This window comes from Diplotaxodon limnothrissa, linkage group LG12 (assembly GCF_057381915.1).
Source record: "Diplotaxodon limnothrissa isolate DT_005_m linkage group LG12, D_limnothrissa_male_GT1.1, whole genome shotgun sequence".
Lineage (NCBI taxonomy): Eukaryota > Metazoa > Chordata > Actinopteri > Cichliformes > Cichlidae > Diplotaxodon > Diplotaxodon limnothrissa.
Window position 1 is genome coordinate 11,979,927 of NC_140607.1, and position 12,996 is coordinate 11,992,922.

The 12,996-nt window shown below is 40.1% G+C and overlaps 1 protein-coding gene across 4 annotated transcripts in view; it reads right to left on the bottom strand.

Annotated features, from left to right (window-relative positions):
- LOC146620905 (histone-lysine N-methyltransferase EHMT1-like) overlaps positions 1 to 12,996 on the bottom strand; it is a 74,297-nt gene that overhangs the window by 41,428 nt on the left and 19,873 nt on the right. For all 4 annotated transcript variants that reach the window (XM_085367124.1, XM_085367126.1, XM_085367125.1 and 1 more), the window contains exons 12-14: positions 12,686 to 12,808; positions 10,880 to 10,981; positions 10,685 to 10,789 (exon numbers count right to left, since the gene is read on the bottom strand). In XM_085367124.1, the coding sequence (XP_085223250.1) occupies positions 10,685 to 10,789; positions 10,880 to 10,981; positions 12,686 to 12,808 (330 nt within the window). The remainder of the gene's footprint in view (positions 1 to 10,684; positions 10,790 to 10,879; positions 10,982 to 12,685; positions 12,809 to 12,996) is intronic.

Below are 12,996 nucleotides of genomic sequence, written 5' to 3' on the forward strand. Positions count from 1 at the left end.
GTTCATCTTAGCCGATATGATGCCTGACAGGAGCTTCCATGTAGTACTGAGGCAGGTTATTGGTCGGTAGTTGGAGGGGACCGGTCCCTTCTTGGGGTCCTTGGGGATCAGGACCGTCCGGCCTTCAGTTAGCCATTCCGGGTGTCTCTCGTTAACTAGCAGCTGGTTCATTTGTGCTGCCAGACGCTCGTGGAGTGCAGTTAGCTTCTTCAGCCAGTAGGCGTGAACCATGTCGGGCCCTGGTGCTGTCCAACTCTTCATACTGGAGACCCTTTCTTGGATATCTGCCACTGTGATGGTTACTGGACCCTGTTCAGGGAGGTCGCTGTGGTCTGCCCTCAGATCCTCTAGCCACTGAGCATTGCCGTTATGGGTTGCATCCTTCTCCCATATGCTCTTCCAGTATTGCTCCGTCTCCAGCCTTGGTGGTGCTGTTCTCTTATTATTGTTCCCTTGCCACTGAGAGTACACCTTTGCTGGTTCTGTGGAGAACAGCTGGTTTATTCTCCTGCCTTCTATCTCTCTGGTGTACCTCCTCAAGCGGCTGGCCAAGGCTGTGAGTCTTTGCTTGGCAGTTTCCAAGGCCTCAGGTATGGACAGCTTGCTGTATTTCTTAGGCACCTTATTCGTCGCACCTTTCTGCAACTCCGTTAGTTGGCTAACCTCTCTCCGTGCTACTTTGATCTTGCCCTCTAGCCTCCTTCTCCATGGAGGGTACTGCCCCTTGTGGCTGTTCAACTTGTAGCCAAGCATCTCACTGATCACTGCTGCCGTATTGTAGATCAGCTTGTTAGTGTCGGTAATCGTGGTTGTAGGTATTGCCCGTAGTGCTGCATTAACATCATCTAGCAGACCTTCTGAGGGTACTTCACGTAATCTTGGTAACCGGCTACGGGGGATCCAGGTTTCAAGCTTGGCCATGATCCTATTTTTCAGGTCAGTTCCTCTCGCACTCAACGATCCTTCTCCTATCACACTTGGGGCTATGTACCCAATCTCGGGTGGGGGTGATGATATCTCCCCCCTGACCTGGCGTCCTGACTCCTCCTTGCCGTAGCATTTGTGTTGTACCTCGTCAATCTCTAGCTGTGAGAGCAGTCCCTTACATATATATGTAAGGGACTGCTATATATATATATATATATATATATATATATATATATATATACACACATACATATACATATATATATATACATATACACATATATACATATATACATACATATATACATACATACATATATACATATATACATATATACAGGGCTCTAGAGTGCGACCAATTTGGTCGCAAATGCGACCAAATTTTTCAGTGGTGCGACTAAAAATAAATATTTGGTCGCACAGGTGCGACCAACTGTTCCGGTAAAAAAAAAAAAAATCTCTGTAACTCTCCGTGTGGTCAACAACAGACACACATTATGCCCCTATCGTGGACTAAACCAATCAGAGATAGTCAGGGGCGGGACCTCTCTGATTGGCCGTGGTCCAGTTGAAAGTGCAGGTGGAAGAGAGAGGTGAGTAGCTTGAATAAAGCGATATCAATTCATTAACGGATTCCACACAAAGACCTAAACACGGAGCGGACCCAACACATCAGAATCAGCTTCGTCTTTCTCGGCTTTCTCACCCGACGGCCTGAACACGGACACGCTGTCGGAGCTTAGCGATTCTTCGGGTCCGCGCTGTGTTTACGTCTTTTTGCGCTGATTCTGAGCTGCAGGTTTTGCCTCTCTCCAACCAAAATTCACCGAGCCTGCAGCAAAAGAAGCAGCAAACTGCGCTTCACATTTGATCAATGTCGTCATGAATTCCCTCTGACTTTTGCTGTTTTGCTTCCACCACGATAAAAATCACACTTCCTGCACAGCTCTCTCTCTCTCTGTACTTCAGGAACAGTTTCCCGTCTCAAATCTGTTTTCTGCATTATTCATTCGCTTATTACCCACCAGTCTAGCGTTGTTTACAGCGCTTTTTCTTTTTTCACTTAAATGACCTCGGACAAGAAAGCCTAATTTCTGCTGTTCAATACTGAAGAAATTTAAATTTCTTAAAATTATGCAAAATTGCAGAATATTTTTAAGGTTATCTGCTATAAAAAGCCAGACCAGGAAAATCTCCTTCATGTTTTCCTGTGTTTTATTCTCAGTTACTTTCACACAAAGGCATCTGCTGTGATTTTCACAATTCTGATGAAGTCTCATGTGTATCAGTACTGATAAATGATCAGAATTATAATATTTATGACTGTCTGAGGCTAAATTGAATCAAATCAGGACTTTGAGAACCGGAATTGAATGGATTATAGAAATCAGTGATGATACTCAGCCCTAGTGAGCAGCCTAGGCCTGAGAGAAGTGGATGTACTGTAGCTGTGGGTAATAAGAAAAGATGAAAAGAACTATTGATAACTTTTTTGTTAAGTTAAGGCCTGATCTGTCTGAAATTCATAGCCAGTGCTCTGACACGGTGCCATCAATATTTGAATGCTGAAAAAGCACAGTGTATCCAGAAAACACATTATATGCTGCAGTAAATGCACTGCCCAAGTGTCCCCTCTCCCCACGGCCTTTCAGCAGCAGACAGCAGCAAACAGGTCGTCAGAGGAGGCCAAGATGATGATTAAGTTTTTAACATTTTCTACAATATTGACAAAGCACTTTAAGCACAAGTTTGTTAGTTAATAATTTAGAAATTAATATTGTCTGTATGGACTTCCCCCCCCAAAGAAAGTGCACATGTAAAACTGCGGTGTTAAGCGATGCGGTTGAAAAATTTGAGTGCGCCTAACTTTTGTGCCGGTACGCCTAAATTTTTAAAGTTAGGCGTACCGGTGCGCCCATGTCAAAAAGTTAGTCTAGAGCCCTGTATATATATATACACACATATATATATATACACATATATATATATATACACATATATATATATATATATATATATATATATATATATACACATATATATATATATATATATATATATACACATATATATATATATATACACATATATATATATACACATATACATATATACACATATACACATATATATATATACACATATACATATATATACATATATATATGTGTGTATGTGTGTATGTATGTATGTATGTACACTCAACAAAAATATAAACGCAACACCTTTGTTACTGCTCCCATTCCCCATGGGATGGACGTAGAGACCTAAAATTCATTCCAGATACACAATATAACCATCCCTCCCAAACAGTGGTCACAAATCAGTCCAAATGTGTGGTAGTGGGCACATCTGCTATATTGAGATAATCCATCCCACCTCACAGGTGTGCCACATCAGGATGTTGATCTGATATCATGAGTAGTGCACAGGTGTACCTCAGACTGCCCACAACAAAAGGCCACCCTGGAATGTGCAGTTTTTTGCGCTATTGGGGGTCTGGGGACCCAGAACCGGTCAGTATCTGGTGTGACCACCATTTGCCTCATGCAGTGCAACACATCGTCGCATGGAGTCTATCAGATTGTCAATTGTGGCCTGTGGAATGTTGGTCCACTCCACTTCAATGGCTGTGCGAGGTTGTTGGATATTCGTGGGAACTGGTACACGCTGTCGTATACGCCGGTCAAGCACATCCCGAACATGCTCAATGGGTGACATGTCCGGTGAGTATGCTGGCCATGCAAGAACTGGGACGTTCTCAGCTGCCATCTGCCCTGAACAATGTGAACCATGATTCATCCGTGAAGCGCACACCTCTCCAACGTGCCAGACGCCATCGGATGTGAGCATTTGCCCACACAAGTCTGTTACGGCGACGAGCTGGAGTCAGGTCAAGACCCCGATGAGGACGACGGGCATGCAGTTGAGCGTCCCTGAGACGGTTTCTGACAGTTTGTGCAGAAATTGTTTGGTTGTGCAAACCAATTGTTCCAGCAGCTGTCTGGGTGGCTGGTCTCAGACGATCTTGGAGGTGAACCTGCTGGATGTGGAGGTCCTGGGCTGGTGTGGTTACACGAGGTCTGCGGTTGTGAGGCCGGTTGAATGTGCTGCCATATTCTCTGAAACGCCTGTGGAGACGGCTTATGGTTGAGAAATGAACATTCAATGCACGGGCGACAGATCTGGTTGACATTCCTGCTGTCAGTATGCCAATTGCACGCTCCCTCATTGCTTGTGGCATCTGTGGCATTTTGCTGTGAGACAAAACTGCACATTCCAGGGTGGCCTTTTGTTGTGGGCAGTCTGAGGTACACCTGTGCACTACTCATGATGTCAGATCAGCATCCTGATGTGGCACACCTGTGAGGTGGGATGGATTATCTCAATATAGCAGATGTGCCCACTACCACACATTTGGACTGATTTGTGACCACTGTTTGGGAGGGATGGTTATATTGTGTATCTGGAATGAATTTTAGGTCTCTACGTCCATCCCATGGGGAATGGGAGCAGTAACAAAGGTGTTGCGTTTATATTTTTGTTGAGTGTATGTATGTGTATGTGTATATATATATATATATATATATATATATATATATATATATATACACACATACGTATATACACATACGCACTTATACACATTTTCAATAACCCCATTAACACCTCAAAGGATACACAACCTACAAATATATACCCATGCCAACATACCCGTGCACTAGCACACACATGAAAATATTAGACAAGAACACCCTATCAAATCTCTACCTCTTCCCTGTACCCTGTAAAAACCATATCCTTAAACCGCTTTTTAAACTGCGCCATGCTCGGACATTGCTTCATATCTTTACTTAGTCTGTTCCACAGCTTCATTCCACACACAGAGATGCAAAAACTTTTTAATGTTGTACGGATACGAGGATGTTTTAAATTTAATTCCCCCCTCAAATTGTATCCCCGTTCCCTTTTAGAAAACATTTTTAGAATATTGTCAGGAAGCAGGTTATTTATTGCTTTATATATAATTTGTGCAGTGAGAAAATGAACCAGATCTGTGAATTTTAGAATTTTTGATTTTAAGAATAGTGGATTTGTATGATCTCTGTAACCAGTTTTATGGATTATCCTTATGGCCCTTTTTTGTAATATAAAGACTGATGATAGCAAACATTTGTAAGTATTGCCCCAAACCTCTGCACAGTAATTCAAATACGGTGCAATCAGGGAACAATAGAGAATGTGGAGTGATTTGTGGTCCAGAATGTGTTTTACTTTACTCAAGATTGAGACACTTCTTGAAATTTTGTTATGTATATGATTTATATGAGACTTCAAGTTTAATTTATCATCTATAATCACACCAAGAAACTTATGTTCTAGTACTCTTTCAATTTCCACGCCATCTATATGAATCTGCACTTGTGCATTTCTAAGGGAATTCCCAAATAAGATTATCTTAGTTTTACTTAGATTTAGCGATAGTTTGTTCCTGTTAAACCATTTTTTAATTTTGCACATTTCTGAAGTAATTGTATCCAGCAGCTCCTTTAGATTCCCCCCAGAACAAAATATATTTGTGTCATCTGCAAATAATACAAATTTTAATATATCAGATGCCTTACAAATATCATTTATATGAATAATAATTAATTTTGGACCCAGTACAGAGCCTTGTGGAACACCACAAGCAATGTCCAAGCATGATGAGGAATGGACACCCAGTAGGGCTGCACGATTTTGCATAAAATGAGAATCACGATTTTTTGGCATAGAATTGAGATCACGATTCTCTCACGATTCTCTTTTCCAGTATAAATATTTATTGCACTTATTAACTGCACATCAACTTCGTAACAGTTGAGACTGAACATAAAAACAATAAATAAACATAAAAACAACAAATGTCTCACGTTTTTTGTTGCCGCAAAATGTTGTACTGCTTGAAATTCCGTCTCCACCGTTGCTCGACACTGCGTGTATAGAGCAGGTAGTGCAACAATAGAAAAATAGTTGCGGGACGGCACTGTGTAGCGTTTGTCTAGGGTGTTGATCATTTTCCTAAATCCCTCGTTTTGCACAGTGTTGATGGGAGCCATATCTTTGGTCAGGTGATAAGTGATAGCCTCCGTAATTTCTTTGAGTTCGACGTATATAGGGAAGCGCTGTGTAAGGTTCCCGTTATTGATGTTTGGGTGGTTGCCCGGAACGGATTTTCTCCTGTCACTTTCTCATCATCCCTGACGTGCTCTCCGTTGTTTTTTCCCTGCTAATTTTAGCATCACACGGCACAGCTTCTGTATCACGTGGTATAAGGCTCCGCCCTTGTCATTTGTTGAGCAGGAAGAGTGAGCACTTGTTTTCATGCAGAGTACGTCCCGGATCAAGATGCGGTACAATCGTCGTCGTCGTCTTTTTTTTCTTTCTTTTTTTTCTTTAAAAATCGTTGACATTTGGAAATGAGATCGCACATAAGTATGAATCGAGATCGCGATTTTCTAACGATTAATCGTGCAGCCCTAACACCCAGCTTCACAAATTGTTTCCTGTCACTTAAATAGTTTTTCACCCATTGCAGTACAACCCCCCTGATCCCGTACCGCTCCAGTTTATTAATTAATATGTCATGATTGATTGTGTCGAATGCTTTCTTGAGATCCAGAAATACTCCAGCTGCATACTGTTTCTGATCTATAGCATTCATAATCTCCTCAATTGATTCGATTAATGCCAGAGATGTTGATCTTTTTGATCTGAATCCATATAGAGATTGAAAATGTGACGTCACTCAGGGGTAAAACCGCAAAGAATTCTGGGAACTCATGGCAAGAGGTACTAGCGCACGTAGGCTTTCAATTGAAATCAGTTATACAGCGATAAAAAGAAACACAAAAAATGGCAAGAAGCTGTTGTATTATTAACTGCAATAGCCGGTCGCATGACAGCCACGGGAAGCCGACGGGTAAAGAGATCGGTTGTTATCGGATTACGTCGTTGAAGAGAAATTGTTCGAGCCATGTTTCCGAAGTAACAAAGAGGCGACGGATGGCCTGGATTGCAGCCATTCAAAGACAAAATATAACGTCCCAGAACACTCCAGCTCACAGGTTAATGCTCCAAGCATTTCCACACAGGTCAGTCTGCTGTTGTAGTTAATGCGTCATTTTTCTTAACATAATTGGTGATATAGGTTACAAGCAAGTCTGGCGCTGAACAGAAATTGTCGCTTTATGCTCCTTTGTTTATTGTGCATAAACAGTGAATTGTCCCGACACAATATTGTGTTTCGCTTCTGTTATTACCATGGTACACTGACAAAAACATTTTATTCACAGGATAAAACAGTTGTTTTGTATCACTAATTGCCCAGTACGATTACAGCATACAATATTATTGTCACTGCTACATTTCTGTGATGCGTACCAGAAATTATTTCCACTACTAATTAATTACCGTTGAGCTCAAAGGTTATATTAATAAACGGTTAACGAATGTGTATTTATGAAGACGATTTGTGAGACTGGTAAACTTATGATACGTACGATGGTCTTTACTTTCTACACGGTGCATTTCAAGGTCCTGTACCCATCCGTCGGTAAACTGTACCTGGGCTTGTTGCAGTGACCTGAAGTTACTAAACTTCACGAGTGTATGCGCTCACTCCAAGAACCGTATAATTATAAATATGAGCATGGTGAAAGTTGGGCAGCACGCTGACGTCTTTTGATCCTCTGTGTGCTCGTAAGGGTCTAACACTTTCACTGGTTTGATTTTTTTCCTCGTATCTTTTCTTTGACTTTTCATCAAGTCTGTCTTTGTACGGACCGGCATTGTTCTCCTTCGTTTTGTACATACCTTTTTGGGGGGCAAAGAAAAAGCAAGAGTTTATTGGAACCGAAGAATGAACGTTTTGCGGTGCTGCAAATGCTTGCATTTGATGCGGTACTTGGATTGTTTTGCCACGAGTTCACGGCATGCAATGCGCGAAAGTCACGTGGTCTGTCAATCTCTATTGACTGTCAGAGAGTAATTTATATTTATCTAAGAATTTGTCTAATCGTTTATTAAACAGGTTTTCTAGGATTTTGGAGAATTGTGGTAGTAAAGAAACAGGCCTGTAATTTGTGAAGTGGCGTCTATCCCCAGTTTTATACAGCGGCACAACTTTAGCTATTTTCATTTTGTTTGGAACTTTTCCCGTCTGAAATGATAAGTTGCAAATATATGTTAGAGGTCCTACAATTCCTTCAATGACCTTCTTGACGATTTTCATGTCAATATCATTACAATCAGTAGATGTTTTATATTTACACATGTGTACAATGTCAATTATTTCTTTTTCCTCCACTGATGTGAGGAACATTGAGTTAGGGTTCCTATCAATCAGGTTTTCACTACAGTCTACTGATGGCAGTGACTCAGGTTCTGCCAGTTTTGGTCCAATATTTACAAAATAATGATTAAAGCTGTTGACCTTATCAGCAGTGTTTTCCATAATATTGCCATTGTCGATAAAGTATTGAGGATAACTTTGTTGTCCAGAATTATTTTTAATGATACCGTTTAAAACATCCCATATTCCCTTCATATTATGTTTATTGTTGTTCAATATTTTACTATAATACTCCTTTCTACATATACGTATAATATTGGTCAACTTATTTTTGTATTTTTTATATTTATTTTCAGCATCTTTTGTTCTTTGTTTTAGGAATTCCCTATAGAGTGTATTTTTCTTTTTACATGCATTTTGTAAACCCTTAGTGATCCATGGTCTATCTGAATATTTGTGCTTTCTGTTGTATTTTATTGTTGGACAGTTTTTATCGTACAATTCCATGAATATTCTTAGAAATATGCCATATGCAATATCAATATCAGTTTCTTTGTACACATTGTCCCAGTCCTGATTTAATAGATCGTTCTTAAGTGCATTCATAGTTTCTTCTGTCCTTACACGTCTGTATCTCAGTTGTTTTTCATGCTGATTTTTCTTATAACTAGTGTCATAAACTGCAAAAACTGGTAGGTGATCACTGATGTCATTAATTAATATTCCGCTCACAATGTTGTTTTCCATATTGTTAGTGAAAATATTGTCAAGTAAGGTGGCACAATGTGGTGTAATTCTGCTAGGCCTGGTTATTTTAGGATGTAAACTCAAACTGTACATAGGGTTTAGGAATTCGTCGGTCATTTTATGCTTTTTCGGATTCAACAGGTCAATATTAAAATCACCACAGATAAACATAACTTTGATTTGTTTTAGAGAATATTTCCTCTATGAAGTCATTAAATACTTGAATACTAGAGCCAGGTGTTCTATATATACAGCTAATTATGACATTTTCCTCAGCTGTTCGATCAGCTGTTCGTAACACTTCCCACATTGAAAAAGACGTCAGCCCGAACTATCGCAGGTCCGCCATTTCCTGCCCGAAACTGGAAGTGACGTCATCTTCGCGGAAAATGTAGTTTTTTACTTGTAGGCTTTAAAAACCTATACTGGTGTTTTTATAAGTCATGTTTGACTTCTTTGAATAGTTTCTGGGATGCTTAGAACTCAAATTGCACTGCTGGAAATAGTTTATTTTGATGCACATGCTGTTTTCTTTGCAAATTGGCATTATAGGATTGTTTTTTTGTTTTTCCTGCAGTATATAAAAATTGGTGTATCTCCAAAATAAAACTATGAAGACACTCAATAAATTTCCTGTTGTTGTAAACTATTTTTTGCAACTTTTTTGTATTTAAAGTTTTGAGGGATAAACCTCTTAAATTTCTCCAAGTAGAAATATATGTAAAAAAAAAACCAAAAACGATTTTCAATTTTTTTGTAGTTTATTGCACTTTTTTGCAATTAATGTAGTTACTATGCATACATATTATTAAAATATGGGCTTTAACAGTTGTATTGACGTATAGCAACTTGAAATGCTCCCACAAATGGCACTACAACATGTAAAAAAATAATATAAGCTCTGGCGGACTTGGTTCTATAGTAGGTCTTAAAGGGTTAAATAAATATCGTCAAATAATCGAGATCTCAACTTCAGTGAAAATAATAGTGATTATCATTTTTGCCATAATCGAGCAGCCCTACTTCTCGGCGTTCTGGATGCGGAGAGCCTTAACTTCCTCGACCAGGTCCAGGACGGCTTTCTGCTGCAGTTTGACAGCAGAAATCTCCTCTGTCATAAACTCCAGCGACTTCTTAATATCCTAGGCTGACAGAACTTTTTTCGGGCCCATGCTGAGAGACGCTCTTGTAGCGGGGGTTCACAAATAACTTAGTGCTTCTCTTTAGATGAGCCAGGACAATAAACTAAAACACAAACGCAATCAAGCGGGAACTGTGTGGCTTTTTCTTCTTCTTTGGAGATTATTACTGGTGATATGGTTTGTTGTATTGTGTTCAACAAATATTTTCATACTTTTTCACACTGTTCTGGTTGCCTGCGACACCTTGTTACAAGTGCTAGAACCTGTTTACTGAATCAGGTGCGTGCGTAGAAGGAGGAAGTGCATTTACCTATCTTGCTGGATATCCAGTTACGGAAGCAACACATTAACAAGAGAATTCTGAGTAAAACCAAAGTTACTTTCCCTAGTAACTAGTTACTTTGAAAGTAACGAGTAACTTGAAGTAACTGAGTTACTTTTAATAGAAGTAACTAGTAATGTAACTAAGTTACTAATTTAAAGTAACTTACCCAACACTGGAACAAGAGTAAAACAGTATGCCGAGCACACCAACCTTATCTCTGATATTAACATCGGCTCCTTTGGCCAGCAGCAGGTGGACCAGCTCCTTGTGCTTGTACTCGATGGCCCAGGTGATGGGAGTCCACCCTCCATCATCCTGTCCACACATACGCAGAAAATATCACACCAAGATTCCCCATAACGCATGACTATTAGGGGCAGTTAGTGAATCGCACTGTGTTTTTACCTGACAATTGATGTATTTGGATGCCTTGGAGAGCAGATGATGAATTACATTGTAATGCCCCAGTTTAGCTGCCAGATGCAGACAAGTGAAGCCCGTGATATCCTGGGATGACAACATGATTCACACTGAACAACACTGCATTGCTGCCAACACTGTCAAAGCCCAGAAGAAAGAGAACTTTACTGATTTCTGGACCTTGTGAGTCAAATAGGACAATAGACAAAAAATGATGAAGCAAAGTGCATCAAGCAGCTCAGAAATGTTCTCTACCTGCTCCTGCTCCACTGTTTATGCCTTACAGCTGGTGAGCGTATTTATTTTTCATATAGTAGTTTCAGAAACTTGCTTAATGGGGGTCTCTCGCATATTTGTTGCTTCAATGCTAATTCTTTTCTTGGCCACAATTACATAACCAATTCTCTGCATAAATAAAATAACAAATCACAACAGAGCAGATTCTGAAAATACTCAGAACACTTTGCATATCCTATTTTCGCTAACCCATAACAAATCAAACTATGTGTGTAGATCAAAACAATACACTTTTTTATTCTAGTGTAGTAATGCTGCCATCATATCATCACACCAGGAAAACCAGTGGATTATTATTCATTACTCAGTAATGACAATTTTCACACTGCAAAGCTATCGAGTAGGTTGACTCAGTGGATATAAATGAAGCCATTTATGTCCACTGTGAGTGACTATCTTTGAACAGAGGCGGTGGTTTATGACACCAAGTGTCTGCCATCTATAATCTAGTTTTGAGATCCCTTCCCAGACACCTTAACACCCACTCACATCCTCAGGAAATCACATGATAGGGTGGGGCTAGGTTTCACAGTGAGCTCACCTGAAACCTTGGCTGATTGTGACCTACACCCATTTTCACACCTTTACTCATGTGATTAGGTGGAGGATCATTAGGGGGTCCTTTTATCCCTCTTGGGGGGGCACTCCCACAGGGTTTAAATCTGGGACTCTCCACCATTTGACCCCAGAACTGAAGAAGCTTCTCTGATGAGAGGTGAAACATCTTCAAGCAACTTAAAAAAGTTCAGATGCTTTTCCTTCCAAGCTCCTTAGACCCTCTTAAGGGACAACCCACACTAGGGTCTAAATACCTGGGACTGTCTACCTTTTGGTTTTAAAACTGAAAAAGCTTCTTGGATGAGGTAAAACATCTTCACAAAATTCAAAGAGGTCCAGTTGCTTTCTTCCCAGCTCCTTAGACTACAACAACCTGGATGGCTGAGAACCTACACAGACAAAATTGTAGGCAGATTTTCTGCAAAATTGTACCTGGGTTAGCTGCTGCCTGAACCTCTCAATGCTAGTTGCGACCAGTTTCCCGTGCGAGACAAAACTCACGTTCAATCCTCCCCATCAATAAACTGATATTCTGAATTGTGTAAAGCTAGAAACTGTACAGCTACCAGGTTGCCCATGTAGTGAAAATAAAATATATTTTTTGCTTTACTGTATTGGTTGTTTTCAGGTCCCTGAATCTCTTAAACTATACGATAATCTTAGATTCTTGTAATCTAATGCCTTTGTCATGTTTTAGGGGTTGTTTTCTTTTGTTCGCCTGGACCCCCCCTTTAACCTGACTTGTTAATAAGCAGTTGAAAAAAATGAATATGATTCTAAAAACAGAACCTCAGGTTCTGAAGGTCCTAAGAAGTGGCAGCAGATGACAGAGAGTGGACTCAGACTGAGTGATGGATGACACAGAATCTGAGTAAAGCATACACCAGGCTGATAGGAGACGCTAACGGTGCCCAAGATGGGGACTGACCCACCCACCTTGTGGCTGACGGACGCTCCGGCTCGAAGAAGATACTTCACCGTGTCCAGGTGGTTGTTTTCACAGGCTGCCATCAGTGGTGTTCTCTGGTCCTCATCAAACATGTCCAGGTTAGCTCCAGCCTGTGTGTGCACCAAGGTTGTTATTGTTAACGAAAACTAATGAAATAACGAAAACTAGAAGTGAAAAAACATTTTCGTTAACGGAAATAAAAATAAAAACAAAAAAAGGAAAACTAACTAAAACTGGAATGAGTGTTCACAAAACTAACTAAAATTAACTGAATTTATAGTAAAAATGTGTCTAGTTT